At 40.1% G+C, this 16293-nt stretch overlaps 1 protein-coding gene across 1 annotated transcript in view; it reads right to left on the bottom strand.

Moving 5' to 3' along the window:
- Positions 1-207: 207 nt before the first annotated feature.
- Positions 208-16293, bottom strand: part of LOC147442077 (uncharacterized) — a 34663-nt gene continuing 18577 nt past the window's right edge. Inside the window, exon 3 of the mRNA XM_086529326.1 lies at positions 208-418. Coding sequence (XP_086385452.1) covers positions 208-418 — 211 coding nt within the window. The remainder of the gene's footprint in view (positions 419-16293) is intronic.

Genomic DNA, 16293 nt, shown 5'->3' with positions numbered 1-16293 from the left:
AATATTAAAAGTTTCCCTCTCTTGTCTTCTCTCTCTTATTATTCCTCCCCCTCCAAAAGTGTCCTAAGCTCTCGTTCTCTTCCCTCAATTTCTGAAAAGTGTATATCTGCAATCTTTATCTTCATTCTCTCTCTAAAACACCCTAACATCTCTCTCTCCTACTCTTCTCATGCCAGGGCATCTTTTTGTAAAGTAGCCTACCACACATCATTCTACCTTTGTACCATCTCCTTCTAGATTTGCAACCTCTTCCTCCATAGCTACAACATCTCCTTCTAAACCTGCAACCTCTTTCGCCATAGCTACAAGATCTACAACCTCTTTCTCCATAGATCCAACATTCCCTTCCAGATCTGCAACCTCTTTCTCCATAGCTCCAACATTTTCTCTTTTAGATCTGCAACCTCTTTCTCCATAGCTTCAACATCTCATTCTAGATCTGCAACTTCTATCTACATATCTCCTTCCTTGATCAAGGTTTCTAGTCCACTTTCACTCTCTTCCCAAGCTTGCATCTCTCTTTTGATTTCCATAACCTTTTCTGGATGTGCAACATCAACTTTCCTACTCTAGTTCCCTATCCCTTTTCAAAAACCTTTGCATAGTTGCTGCAACATCTCCTTACTCTGTGTTTGTGTGTGTGTGTGTGTGTGTGTGTATGCACGCACGCATGAAATATGCACTATGCAAGTAATTTCTAGCAGGAGTGTACTTGGTAGAAAGTGCTTTCTATGCACTATGCAAGTAGTTTCTAGAAGGAATGTGTTTGCTCATAGCTACCTGACAAAGGATTGCAATGGAGGAGATCTACTATACCTAGTGCCAATGTCACAGAATGCAAGGGGTGTATGTGGGACTTATGAAGGTTCATAAATTTTCAATGTTGGATAAGGATCTTGAGGTAAGTGTCAGTTTCTGCAAATCATTTTTTGCAAGTGTATTTTTTCCATGAATGACTTAGTAGAGCTCTTTCTTCTTTGAAATTAACAGGATTCTTTATTAGTCATTTCTTGTTTAGAAAATTCTCTCCTATATTCAACAACATTGAAAACTAGTGCTAGTACCTCCCAAACTTATATTTGTAAGCTGCTAGTCAATGGCTTGGAAAACTTGACTCCAATGCATTTTAGCAATGTAGGCCACAATATGGATTGGTCTAAATTCAACAATGTTAAATACTTGCTCTTGGAAGTGGTAAAGTTTTGAATGTTTATATTGCAATCGAATCCACCTATGGATTTAAGAAACTCACATTATATTTACATTTTGATATTGTAGATCCATGTGTTTACGTTTGCTCTGCAGAAGGTGTAGCGCAAAAGTTAATAACGTGGAATTTCATGCCTGCAATATTTGAATATTCAAGCCCTACGGAGATATAATAAGTCACTTTGTGGCTCAATTGCAGACCAAGAACCAACCAAGCCAAGATGGACATTCAAGTGTGGAACCAAATCTCAACAACCAAGCACCAATTGAAAGTGTTTGCTAAAATTATAGCTGCAAAGAAAGGTGTTGCAAATGGAAGGCAAGATGAAGGGGCCAAAAGGTGGAGCAATAGAGTGGTAGTGAGAGAGAGAGACTAGCTATGTTTCCCATGTACATAATAGTTAAGTACACTACTCATATGTTGAGCAAGTGGGCTCATGTAATTGATTAATGCAATACAATCTTTACCATCTTACTGTGTCATCTCTTTACTTGCACTGAAATTTGTCATGTTTTTGAAGTTACTTTACGTTGTTATTCAATAGTGGTTAACTATGTACACTTGTCTTGAAATACTATTGTTTCCATCATTTTCTAGGCCCCATAAAAATTTGTGCCGATAATCAAGTTAGCCAATAACTTTTGTAGTTGACACGTTCTTGTACATAATTGAAAATCAACAGTGCCTGGTGAAAGGATGGTCACAAGGAACCATAAAACAAAGGAAAGATCATTATTCACGTTTCTGAATAAAGGGCATCTAATCTAAAATGTGAACATAAAACATATAGCTGCTAATAGTACAATCAACGTTTATTAGAAATTAGGAAGAGAATGGGATATAGGAGGGCTTCTTATTTGGAAGTTTAAGTAAGTATATAAAACTTAATAAATCTTTGACCAAACTTTCAGAATGGTGGGGGAGGTGGTGGATTTTAGGACATATGCACAAAAGTTCCTTGGATCAAGTTAGTGGCTTAGACCATGCCGGTCATGGTAGATTTTGGTAATCTCACCATAACTTATGTATACAATATGAAATATTCATGGAAGTATTAAGTACTTAAAATTTAATGAATCTTTGATCAAATTTTAGAATGGTGGGGGAGATGGTGGACTTTAGGACATATGCACAAAAGTTCCTTGGATCAAGTTAGTGGCTTAGACTACGTAGGTCAAGGTAGATTTTGGTAATCTCACCATAACTGATGTATACAATATGAAATATTCATGGAAGTATAGTTTTAATATGTTAAAAACATGATAAGACTCATATTTGATTTCAAATGACCCAAAAATATCTTTTTTGAAAAATAGAAATTTATGCAATAAGTTGTAGTTTATTGATGAGCTTTAAAGAGTATCAATCTTTATTGACATCTCATAGAAGCTTCACATTTGTACTACATACCTAAAAATGGTATTTTCAAAAAACATTGAGCCAACTTAAAAAATATATGACCTAAATTCATGACTTAGTGAAAATTCTTGCGATTTAACAATTTATTCCATTGAAGATGGACATGGGAATGCGTTAAATATGGCCTTGACTTACCCTTGTATTTCTTATTTTAGAAAATCACATTTGTAAGACCCCCATAATGAGGAGAAGCCATCGTACATGAGAAAAATCACTCGTTGTAAAACTAAAATAACTCATCGAAAAACCAAAAAGGCTCACCGAAATATTCTCGTTTGTAATAATATATTGTCAAATTGTGGCTAAAAGAACGGAATTTTCCATGCGAGGCCATGTTCCTAGGGCAGATTATGGCCAAATCACGCCTATTTTGCATCAAAGAACACTGTTGGGTGGTGTTTTGAGACTCGAGGGGCTCGGATTGAGCCCCGTGTGCCAGGGCACACAAATGGCCTATTTAACACAACCCGATGGGGTTCTTTAGGGCAAAATAGGCGTGATTTGGCCATAATCTGCCACGACAACATGGCCTGGCATGGAAAATTCCGTTCTTTTGCTCCAAAAACGTAGCATGTACATTGATCGTGGTGCAAAAAAATATCATACTTTGATGGACCCAACAAGTCTCCAATGCAACACATTCTTCTAAATATTTTTTAAAGTGATCCCATTTTCTCAGATAAGTAAACTTCTTACAAAGAGGGAGCCAGTCCCCCCTCCAAAAGGCTTTGTATTATAGGTTTCCCCCATCAAGGGAGACAGTCTAAAATACAACTCTTTGTGTTCCTTCAATAAATAGCTAGTGCAAAGAAGATGGAAGCTTCAAGCACTAGCAAACACTTTAAAACACAACATCAATTTCCTCACGGTCTCAGACCCAAGACCTCACACACCTTCGAAGATGGTGAGAGCTAGTGGGGTATGAGAGTAGATTGAGAGGAAGAATGAGTAGTCTTACAAGAAAGATGTACATCTCCTCACATAATCACTCATATTAGCATAGCATAGCTTAGTAATTAGCATGGTAGAGAAGATGAGCATGCATTGAATCTTGTCTCTTGGTTGGATTTGCATCACAAAGCCAAGAGTTGTTGGTGTAGGCCTCCCTTCTCACTTGCTTGGAGTAGGTGATAAGCTTTCCATTAAAGCTTGATAACAAGAGAGAGAGTCTTCTTGCTTCACACATGAGCTAGTATGAGTGTGTGTGGAATAATGCCTTGAGAAATTCAGCCCCCTGTCTCTCTTGGTCGACCCCTCTTGCGAAATGCTCTTGCTGGCACCTCATTGGACCTCTCCAAGCTTAGCCAATAGGATTTAAGAAGCATAAGTGATAAACTTATGACATGTGTCTCCCTTTTCCCTTTTGTGAGAGCTTTAGGTAATTAATTAATGCAACTAAACTCTCATTGGATCCCTTTGTCTCCTGGCCAATAGGAATCAGGCAAGCCATTGGGCTGTTGAATGCTCATTGGACCCCTTGGAAGATTGTCCAATAGACTTCTAGAGATCTTAGTTCTTATTGGTTCTTTTGTTAAGTGCTTTTAAATAATTTAAACTAGATTTACTTCAGCCTAATTATCATTGGTCCACCTCCATGCCCATCCAATAGGATTTGGGTGCACCTCGTGGGCATCTGGGCTAGGGAGCTTACATGTGTCCCTCTTTTCCTTTGTGTAAAGGAAGCTTAATGCAAATCCAACCAAGAGACAAGCTTCCATGCATGCTCATCTCCTCTACCATGCTAATTACTAAGCTATGCTATGATAATATGAGTGATTATGTGAGGAGATGTACATCTACAAGGAGGGGGCTAGCCCTACTAGACGGGGGATGAGAGAAAACACACACACACACACACACACACACACACACTCAGACAAGGCATGCTTGGTACAAAGAAAGCAAAAGGGACACTTGTTAAGTTCCTCCTCATGTTGCCCTCATGGTGTGCCTGAAGCCTATTGGTTGGCCACCCAAGGGGTCCAATGATAATTTAGAGGATTTAATTAATTGTTTTTACATTTATCAAGTCCTCTCTCTCAAAGGGGAAAGAGGGACACTTGTCCCAAGGCTACCCTTGTTACTTGATTTACCTCCTGCTTGTGATGGCTAGGCCTGGAAGGGTCCAATGAGCTTCAAGCATGAGCTACAAAGGGGGGTTGACCAAGGAAGCTAGGGGCATGCTTCAGGGGTATAGTCTCCCACACACACTCTCATTGTGTGAAGTGCAAAGTGCAAGATCTCCCTCTCCTTCTCCAAGCAACTAGAGAGGCTGAGAGCCTACACCAACACTCTTGGCTATGGAATGCAAATCCAACCAAGAGCCATGCTTCAATGCTTAAGCTTGTCAACTTCTCCATCTTCATTACCATGCTATTATGTATGCTAGAAGAAAAGTGATGATAAGTGAGGAACTAATTCTTTCTCCTATGAAATGTTTCCTCTTCATCTTTCCTACCCTCGTTCCCTACTATCTCTCTCCACCTTCGAAGGTGTTTGAGGTCTTGAGACTGAGGCCTTGGATAGTTAAAGCTTTCCACAAAGATTATGTTATGCTTGTGAAGCATGAAGATTTCCACCTTCATTTCATCACCTAGGTCACAAGGAACACAAAGATTGTATTGTAATAAGTCTCTCTTGTTGGGAGAAATCATAATACAAATGCCTATTGGAGGGGGGACCGGGTCCACATAAATCCGGTCCTCAAATGTTGTCATGTTCTCTAAATTCTCTCTCTTGCAAAAGTATTGTTCATGCCAAGTTCACTAAATGCTATGTTTATGTTGCTACCATCAATTATGTTCACCTACTTGCTTACAAAGTAATTTCACAAAAGTACTCTCTCTAATTTTTGCTATTCTCAAATTAATAGGCCAATTCCATTACATTGGTATCAGAGCATGTGGTTTCTCTTTTCTTGCTTAATAAGAGAGGTCCTTAAGTAGCCTATAAATGGTTGATTTTGTTTATTATATTAGGGTAAGTGGAACTGGTATCTATTATTGGTTTTGTTGAGCCCACTATGTGAGATATGGTGCACACCTCGGGAGCTTTGGACTTAATAATGGAGTCTTTTTAGACTTGCCTATGGCTTTACCATTATTGAGCCATAATAAGTCCAAAAGGAGCTAGCCCTTGACAACTCTACTATGTTAGACCTACTCCACTACTCTTTTTAATTAACCACTTTGAGCTGTGGGTGTAGATAATTAAGAGCCAATCTTCAAAGGCTAAGAGGAGTGGCAGCTAAGGTTATGAATTGCCAAAGCATACAATAAGTACGTACACAAATTTTATTAACATGGCTGACAATAACCAAGAGAGTATAATGAACATTGATAGCTTTGATTTTTCACATGAAGGTGATAATGATGATGCCCCCATGTTTGTGAATTATCTCGTAACTAGGTCGCATCAAGCTATGCGCAACCCTGCTTTGCAAGCCGAAGTTACTCAACAACTTCATGCTTATGGGATCTCCCTTCCTCTCCAAGAGGAGAGAGAGATTAGAAGGCCTCTTGAAGCGACCCCAAAAAGAAGACTCTCTCCCCTACAAGAGGAGGAATCCAAAGAGAAATAAATCAATCAAACATTAAGTCCCTCTAAAGATGTGGCTCCACGAAGACGGTAGTCTAGAGGATCTCCCACTCCTCCCAAGAGGAAAAGATCAGCACACAGTCCTTCCCCTCGTCATTGAGGAAGGGAGTATAGGAAACAAAGGAAGAAAAGGGCAAGAAAGAGGTCACCCTTTTCTCCTTCTTTTTCACCCTCCTCCTCGTGTGACGGAAGTTATGGCTATTCTCCTAGAGGATACATGAGGGGAGGACATCACAAATCCTACCCTGATGTATCCTCTATTCTCCTAGAGGATACAGGAGGGGAGGACATCACAAATCCTACCCTGCAGGGCAAAGGTCACAAAAGCTAAAGAAGCTCAAAGAGGAGGAAAGAGTATCTCTTTTTCACCTATGATGGCACCTTTGGTGCTATCGACAAAGTGTTGGCCCTCATCCAACAACTGATGCGGCCTTTGGAGACAAGGGCCTCATTGAGTCCTCCAAGCTACCCTATTTAGCTATGGACTTCAAAAAATCAACTCGTCAATGGTGGGCTAGCCTTCATGGCAAAGGCAAAGCCCCAAAGACATGGAAAACTCCACAAGTTTCCATCATGAAGCAATTCCTTGAAAGCAATGCAACGGACAAAGTGCTTACCGAATGGCGCAGGTTGAAGCTTCTCTCTCATGAGTCTATCCACAAGTATGTAGACAAGTTTTGGGATTTACATCTCAAGGCTACTGTCTTTCAAAAGATAGACTTTGCCGAGCAAAAGAAATAATTTTGTGTGGGATTACCTGAAGAGATGGCCGAATACCTCAACTCTCAACGGCCTGGTTCTATCACACCGAAGTAATCCATCACACCATGGTTGCTTCAAGCATCAGTTTCCAACAAGGGGCTAGACGGAATGTCAAGCCCATGGAAAACAAATATAAAAATGATGCAAAGGGGAAAACCAATGCTCAAAATTATTCCCAAGGCACTTCCAACAACAACAATAACAATCGGTCCAAAGAGAAGGGATTTTACAAAGGCAAAACAAACTCTCTCCTGAAGAGCTTGAAGCTTTTTGCAAGAACCATAAGTGTTCAAGTGTGGGGAGCAAGAAAATGGCTATCGTTCTTGGCCCAAGAAGAATGCTCGCAATGGGACTCCTATGGCTTCCACCATCGAAGCTCCAAAAGAGGATGCTCATTGCAAAGGATCATCACTTTCCTTTGCTTGAGGAAAGGTAAGTGCGCATGATGCCTTCATCTTGTTTGACCCTGGCTCTCACAACTTCATATCAACAGAGTTGGCCACCAAGTTGGGCATTCAAGCTTTTGAGATCGGTTGAGGGTTTAGGGTTACTTCCTTGATTGGGAAGTTGAGGCTTCATGTCCACAGCAATGTCAGCAAAGAAGATTTTTTCATCCCTCCTCTCCAATATAAGGATGTTATCCTAGGGGTGCCATGGTTTGATTGCATGCCTATCAATGTGAAGTTCCCTGAAAGGAGAATCTACTTCACCTATAGGGGAGAGAACATGTATATAGATGCTAGTGAGCGTTGTCGCACTATTCCACTTGTAAATCCTTCTACGTACATGATTTTTGTCAAAGAGTCTCTACAACATCCTAATGTTTCATCAAATTTAAATGGTAGTAATCAAGAAGAGTTAGACTTGTCTAATTTTCTAAAAGGATTCCAAGATGTGCTCATCGATGATATCCCTATGGACTTACCTCCAAAACGGGAAGATGATAACCATCGCATTGAGCTCCTTCCAGGAAGCTCACTGCCTAGCAAGCCTCCTTATCGAGTCTCACAAGCTCAACAAGAGGAGATCATGAGGCAAGTACGGGAATTGGTAGAGAAAGGGATGGTGAGGCCTAGTTTCTCACCCTTTTGTTCTCCAGTCCTTTTTGTGCAAAAGAAAGATGGTACATACCGTATGTGTGTAGACTATCGAGCACTAAACCATATCACTATCAAAAACAGATTTCTCGTACCTCGGGGTAAAAATATGTTTGATGAGCTACAAGGCTCTACTACTTCAATAGGATTGGCCTTAAAAGTGGCTATCATCAAATAAGGATAGTGGATGAAGATATCCTAAAGACGTTTCGCACAATGTTTGGTATTTATGAATATCTAGTCATGCCTTTTGACTTGATTAATGCACCAGCTACGTTCATCTAATGGAGAAAATTTTTAGACCTTACTGCATTCGCTGGAGTGTTCTTTGATGACATCATCGTCTACTCCAAGTCTTTGGAGGAACATAAGTAACATCTCCAAGTGATTTTTCAAGCATCGAGGGAGAATAAGTTTTTTCTCAACCAAAAGAAAAGCAAATTTTCCCTTCAAGAGATTCAATACCTAGGTCATATTATCTCTCAAGATGGTATTCATATGGATCCATCAAAGTTAGAGGTAAGAAAAGCATGGCCTAATCCAAGGAATCTACATGAGCTACAAAGCTTTATTGGTATGTGTGCATACTATAGATGCTTCATAGAAAAATTCTCTCAAATAGCAGGAACACTACATGACTTAACTAAGATAAACATTAAGGATGTATGAACTGCTAAGGAGCAAGATGCTTTTGATAAGCTCAAAGAAAATCTTACCTCCCAACGAGTCCTCATGCTTCTGGATCTCTTAAAGCCATTTGAGGTCCAATGTGATGCTTGTGGTGATTGCCTTGGAGCATTCTTCAAGAAGGGCATGCCATCGCATATGAGAGCCGAAGGCTCAATACCGATGAACGAGTCTTGGACATTTATGATTTTAGCTGTACTGCATGCCCTAGACACGTGGAAGCACTACTTATTGGGGACTCCATTTATTCTACAAACCGACCACCAAAGTCTCAAGTATTTCATGATGCAAACCAAGCTTTTCGACAAACAAATGAGGTGAGAAAATTTTCTTTTGCAATTTAATTTCCATATTGCTCACATTGCTCATAACCACAATCAAGTGGCCAATGCACTTTCACGACTACCAAAAGTTAATGCGGTGTCTATAGCTACTCACAATGATTGATTCCTCTATGATAGATGACTATGCTACTGACCCTGGCTTTAGAGACATAATGTCTGCCCTTGCTTTGGGGAAGAAAGAGGAACCATTTACCTTGTAGGATGGTTATCTTCTCCATGGAAATAAGCTATGTCTTACCCATTCCCTTCGTGAGGGAAGGTTATGTATGAATTACATGCTCTTGCCTATAAGGGGCATAGAGGTATTGAACCTACTCTTCAAGAAGTAGAGACATATTTCTATTGGCCTACCATGAATGTGGACATACAAGAGTATGTTTCAAAATGTGTAGTATGCGAAAAGACCAAGTATAATAGAGGGAAGCAACTTGGATTACTCCAGCCATTTCCTATCTCAAATTTACCATGGGAAAGTATATCCATGGATTTCATCTTTGGATTTCCCAAGTCTATCCATGGGAATATGGACAATAGTCAACAGGTTTAGCAAGCAAGCACACTTTATTTTTGTCAAAAAGAACATTAAGACACACCAAATGGCAACTCTCTTTATATCGTAGATTTTCAAACACCATGGATTACCAACATCCGTCGTGTCAAATAGAGATCCTAGAATGACCAATAACTTCTGGAAAGGTCTCTTTGAAAATCTAGGAACAAGATTGAATTTCTTTTCGGCCTATCACCCACAAATGAATGGCCAAAGTGAGATAACCAATCTTATGATACTAGATCTACTAAATACTTATGTTACAGAAGTAGATCAATGCTCACAATGGGAAAAGTACTTACCTGGTAGAGTATGCCTACAATATTACTGTACATACTTCTACGGGAAAAGCGCCATCATTGAGGGAAGACCTAAAAGTCCCTTGCTACTTAGAGTACATGGGAAGGTCTTCGTTGCCGATGAGTATAGCCGTGACGTACAAGAATCTTTTCAAAAGATGAAGGAGTCTATATCCATCTTTGAAAAAAGGTAAAAAGATCCTGGTGTGATAAGCACTTAAAGGGCCTTAACGTTCAAAGAAAATGATTGGGTCTTACTTAAGTTTCCTAAGGCTCGAATAAGACAAACAACCAATCTTATGATACTAGATCTACTAAAGACTTATGTTACAGAAGTAGATCAATTCTCAGAATGGGAAAAGTTCTTACCTCGTAGAGTATGCCTACAATATTACTGTACATACTTCTACGGGAAAAGCGCCATCATTGAGGGAAGACCTAAAAGTCCCTTGCTACTTAGAGTACATGGGAAGGTCTTCGTTGCCGATGAGTATAGCCCTGACGTACAAGAATCTTTTCAAAAGATTAAGGAGTCTATATCCATCTCTGAAAAAAGGTAAAAAGATCCTGTTGTGATAAGCACTTAAAGGGCCTTAACGCTCAAAGAAAATGATTGGGTCTTACTTAAGTTTCCTAAGGCTCGAATAAGGCAAACAACGGGCAAAAATCCTACGGGCCATCAAAAGTATTATGCTAAGCTAGCAAAAAGATACTATGGCCCTTTCCAAATCTTGAAACCTATTAATGAGATGGCTTACAGACTCAAGTTTCCCAACCATTGGTTCATACACAATGCTTTTAATGTGAGCCTACTCAAGCCCTACAAAGGAGAGCCACCAAGTGAACCAATTATTGAAGACCCTCCCAAAGTTGAAGACGAAGAAGACATGCTACAACCCAAAGCTATTCTTCGGCATGAAGACAAGGTACTACGACATGGTAAGATTATCCGACAGTATCTTATTAAGTTCAAAATTTATCCTTTTGAAGATGGTAGATGGATGCAAGGAATACAGCTTAAGGATAGTATGAACCTTTTTCAACGCTTACAATGCTACATTAACCCATGTTTTTGTCTTATAATACTAGTTCTCTTTTTAATTGTGCACAAATTTAAATAGTATGCATGCTTAGAATCATGTTTGTGATGAAGACGTCTCTCAAACACCAAGTAGAATTTGTCACTCTACTTTGGGAGAATGAAATGGACTAAAGAGCAGACATGCTTGCAACAACTACGTCTCCCAAGCACCAAATGGATTGGTCATCCATCTTGGAAAGATGTCGTAGGGTAAATAGGGATCCTCTACCCGCTAAGTAAGATTGACTATTGACTAAGGATTTATCTCTTGTACCTCATAGTCGAGGACCACTATGATTTCTAGAAAGAGGTGATGTCATAAAATCTAATATCTAACCAGCTCAAATGATTTTCTCATATTAAACTGATCATTTAATGTGGGAGAATAAACGGGAACAAGGGTTAGGATATAGACATATGATTATAGATCTATCTCAACACGGGGTGAATGGTAAAGGGGCCCAAATGAGAGAGGGTCTATAAAAGAGCAAGGCTAACCAATGGAGTATAAAGACCTTAGGGTTATCTTCATTGAAAAATTCCATTAGTTAGTGTAAAATTCCTTTGACCTCGCTATGGTTGAGCCTGAGGTGGGAACCCGGCCCAAGCTTAAGGTGTTTCAGGTGCTTGACGTGCTTGATGACTGATATGCTTGAGGTGCTTGATGACTTCGATGCTTAAGGTGCTTGCCATGCTTGAGATGGTAGGGTTGTACTTGAGGTAAGAATCCGGCCCAAGCTTGAGGGGCTTAAGGGCCAAGATTGTGGTGGGAACTGGGTCCAAAGTTGAGTGGCTTGAGGTGTGCAAAAGTCAACACTAATCCCTTCAAGAGGGGCGATGAGAGAGAACACACTCACACACTCACAGAGGTCATGCTTAGTACAAAGAAAGCAAAAGGGACACTTGTCAAGTTCTTCCTCATGTTGCCCTCATGGTGTGCCTGAAGCCTATTGGTTGGCTACCCAAGGGGTCCAATGATAATTTAGAATATTTAATTAATTGATTTTACATTTATCAAGTCCTCTCTTTCAAAGGGGAAAGAGGGACACTTGTCCCAAGGCTACCCTTATTACTTGATTTACCTCGTGCCTATGATTGGCTAGGCCTGGAGGGGTCCAATGAGCTTGAAGCATGGGCTACAAGGGGGGGTTGACCAAGAAAGATACGGACATGCTTGGGGGGTATACTCTCCCCCCCCCCCCCCCCCCCCCACACACACACACACACACACACACACACACACACACACTCATTGTGTGAAGTGCAAAGTGCAAGAGCTCCCTTTCCTCCTCCAAGCAAGTAGAGAGGTTGAGAGCCTACACCAGCACTCTTGGCTATGGAATGCAAATCCAACCAAGACCCATGATTCAATGCTTAGGCTTGACATCTTCTCCATCTTCATTACTATGCTATTATGTATGCTAGCAAGAAGAGTGATGATAAGTGAGGAAATAGTGCTTTCTCCTATGAAATGTTTCTTCTTCCTCTTCCCTACCCTCATTCCTTGCTAGCTCTCTCCACCTTTGAAGGTGTTTGAGGTCTTGAGACTAAGGCTTGGGATATTTAAAGCTTTCCAGAAAGATTATGTTATGTTTGTGATGCATGAAGCTTTCCATCTTCATTGCATCACCTAGGTCACAAAGGAACACAAAGATTGTATTGTAACAAGAATCATATTACAAATGCCTATTGGAGGGGGGACCGCCGACTCCACATAAATCCGGTCGTCAATTGTTGTCATGTTCTCTAAATTCACTCTCTTGCAAAAGTATTGTTCATGCCAAGTTAACTAAATGCTATGTTTATGTTGCTACCATCAATTATGTTCACCCCCTATGGTCACAAAGTAATTTCACAAAAGTACTCTCTCTAATTTCCGCTACTCTCATGTTAATAGGCCAATTCAAAATTACATTCCACTTCTTGTTCAGCTTGGCCTTGAGTCCTTCATCAAATTAAGGTAGATGAGGGATCTTGTTGTAGGACTTCTTTGCAAAAATGAGAAGAAGATCAATTTTTCTCTTTTTATTGTTGACCAAAATGTAGCTTTGAGAAAATTTTGGATCCTGCAGACAACTTCAAACAACAGACAAACTAAAAGTGCTAGGAATTTCTTGAGGAGACATGAACACTCCATTCTTGTGGACGTCATGCCAGGATCTTATCCTGCTTTGTAACACTTATGTGCACTTATGTGGAGCTTGGCTTCTTGTCTATATTGTAAGTTTCCAAACTAGATGAGTCATGAAGCAGAAAGTTTAGTCAGTGGAATTAATGGACCTTTGGATCCATTTAGCTGCCAACTTGGTACCTAAGTTCTCTAAACTGAGGATACCTAGACCCGTCTGGATTTGTGCTTGCAACATATAGATAAAGCCACTTTTGGAATCCTTGTCTTAATTCATTACCTCCCCACAAGAACCTTCTTTCCAACTGTACAACTTGGTATTTGTAAGGCTTCCAACAAGACTATAAGTAAATTAATGATGGAAGAAAGTAATGATCAAGAACAAATTATATGGGTGACATAGTAGGTTTTAATCATCCGATTGTAAACCTTTTTTCTAAATTTATCCATGATCTAAATCCACCTTTGTTGCAGACTTACCTTGAAACCCACAGGGATACCCAAAAGCCTAAATATTTGTCCATCTTGTATGATCTAACAGCCTACTAGAGAAACAATGTTTGGAGTAGTACCATTAGAAGACTTAAAACTTGTCTTACTATGGTTAATGACAAAACCACAGTGGCAAGGTAGAAAATTTGTAAACAGTTCAAGAAAGAATTTGAGTTGCATTGTCTGCACACATAATTGCTTTAGTATCATCTGCAAATTGTCGAAGGCACATTTGATAGATCTTTGAAGAATAATAGCATCTGAAAGATCTCCATTAATACCTATTTGTGGTACAAAATTACCAAATAGAATATGGATAAAGTTGATAAATCTTTTCCCCATGCCCATATCATGAAGGGATTGCAAGATAAATTCCTACTTTATCCAAAAATAAGGCTTGTCAAAGTCTACCTTGTAAAAGAAAAATTCTTGATCTAACTCAAAAGAATTCTCTATGCCTTACCATAAAGACATGGTTGCATCAAGTATAAGTGTGCCTTTGATGAAGCCCTTTTGCTCTTTAAAAAAAATATTTACGCATAACAAGACTGAGTCTTTTAGCTAAATTAAGAGTTAAAATTATTTTGGAGATGGAAGTCGGAAAGGTGATAAGTCTCCAATTGCTTAGATCCTCCTTACTTCCATTTTTATGAAAGAGCTTAATAACGCCTGTGGACCTTAATAGAAAGAGGTCCTCTCTTAGTAACTTCTTTCTATATTAGGAGCAACTAGGAAATGATAAAGTCCTTGTACTCCAAAAATGACTTATTAGAAATGCCATCGATTCTAGGAGACTTTCCATTCTTTAACTTACAAATAGTTTCCCTTAGTATTCCCGCCTCCCCCCCCCTCCCCCCACAACACACACCAGAAAAAGGAGCATCCAACATTTTAGTCATAGTTTTGTTCATAGTCTTCTTCCTGCACATGGCTATGTTTTCCCTTGCATCCTGTATGTCCTTGTTTCTTTCGGGGCAACTAGAGAAGATCTCTAAAAACAATTCATGAGTAACACTCAAATTTTCTTTTGGTTAGAAGCTAATGTGCCATCTTTCCTTTTGGGGAGAGGAATAAAGTCTTTGGCTTTTTTCCTTTTGAGCAAGTCAAACATGTTTTTAGTGGGCCTATCTATTGTTCCAACCCAAAACACCCTAGTATAGACTAGGCTACGTGCTTCAAGGAGCTGAAGGGTCTTTCTAAGCCCTATACACAAGGCTACTTGCTTCAAGGAGCTTTTCATGTCTAAGGGTCTCTCTAAGCACTATAGGCAAGGCTACTTGCTTCAAGGAGCTCTTCCTGTCTAAGGGTCTCTCTAAGCCCTATAAGATGCTTAGAAGGAGGATCTAGACTAAATATTGCTTCTTCTACTTGAAGAATTTGTTGGAATTAGGGTTGCAAGAAAACACACACAGATTGGAGAAGACGGATGAAGCTCAAGGCACATGACAAAGAGAGTATTACTTAGTGTGCAATGGAAAGATTAAGATAGACAGGTAGTGATGGGCGTATATACAATGCAGGGGGGGAAACACTTCCTAGTGAGGGAAAAAATGCCCCGACGGTCCTAAGTGTGTTCACACACATCACTACCACATGTATATGGTAACAAAATTATACCTCATATCATCATTCTTGTCTTAGATCTTAGCTCTTACCTAATAAAGACTCCAAATCAAACACAAGCAAGGTAGGGAGGGGAGTAACTTTTGAAATCTAACTGCACCTCTTTGTGGGACAATAGGTAACTCCAAAACAGTTCCCTCTCTCATGGAGGCCCCCCGAAAGACTTTCTTTGAGCCTTGTGTTATGGGGCTTGGCTGTGGGACCTTCGACTTGACTTAGAGCCACGGACATTTGACAATCTTTCAATGAAACACGTTAGTCAACCGAACAAGATCTTGAGGGACAAAGTAGAAATACACGAGGGATACGATTTTGAGAAAACCCCTCAATGGGGACTCTGTCACATAATTTCAAAAATATGATTTCGAAAAGATGATCACAAAACGGGACGGAGGTATTTATGAACGCCTTTGTTTACAATGGGTTACCTACACTCCAACCTAGAATGGAAGCTGGATTTTTTGATGTGAGGATTGCTGCTCCGGCTCGACTGACATTCTTTGTATTACCCCGGCTTAATATGTCAGGATCACCCAAAAAGGAGTACTACACCCTTATAGTTGCATATAATACGGGGTGAGCCGACAAAGCGCCCAAGAACCAAAGTCATGGGATAGAAATCTAGGCAAAAGGGTTGTTGTCGGCTCACTTGTGAGCTGCAATTCAAAAATTTACTGAAACTGTTCAAACAATCGTCTCGAGTGTGCTCCTCGAGCCGTTTTGGACCCACAAGGACCAAGGGCTCGATTGTGGCCCAAGTGGGGCTCTAATCATGAAAACGTCCCTTCGAGGGGACTCACGAAGCCTTCGTGGCTCACGGGCGACAAATCCAAAAATGGTCAAAAATGACCCGTGGGGAGGCGGTGATGTATTGTAGGACGATGCGTAGAAAATTTACCGACGACCAGTCAGGGGTTTGGGGTACCCCCCACGCAAGAGAACCCAACACCTTGGACCATTTAGGCGGTTGTCTCACGGTGCTTAGTTATCAGTTATATTGACAG

Source organism: Adiantum capillus-veneris, chromosome 14 (genome assembly GCF_014529385.1).
Source record: "Adiantum capillus-veneris isolate H3 chromosome 14, ASM1452938v2, whole genome shotgun sequence".
Classification (NCBI taxonomy): domain Eukaryota; kingdom Viridiplantae; phylum Streptophyta; class Polypodiopsida; order Polypodiales; family Pteridaceae; genus Adiantum; species Adiantum capillus-veneris.
This window is presented reverse-complemented; position numbering and strand designations above follow the sequence as displayed.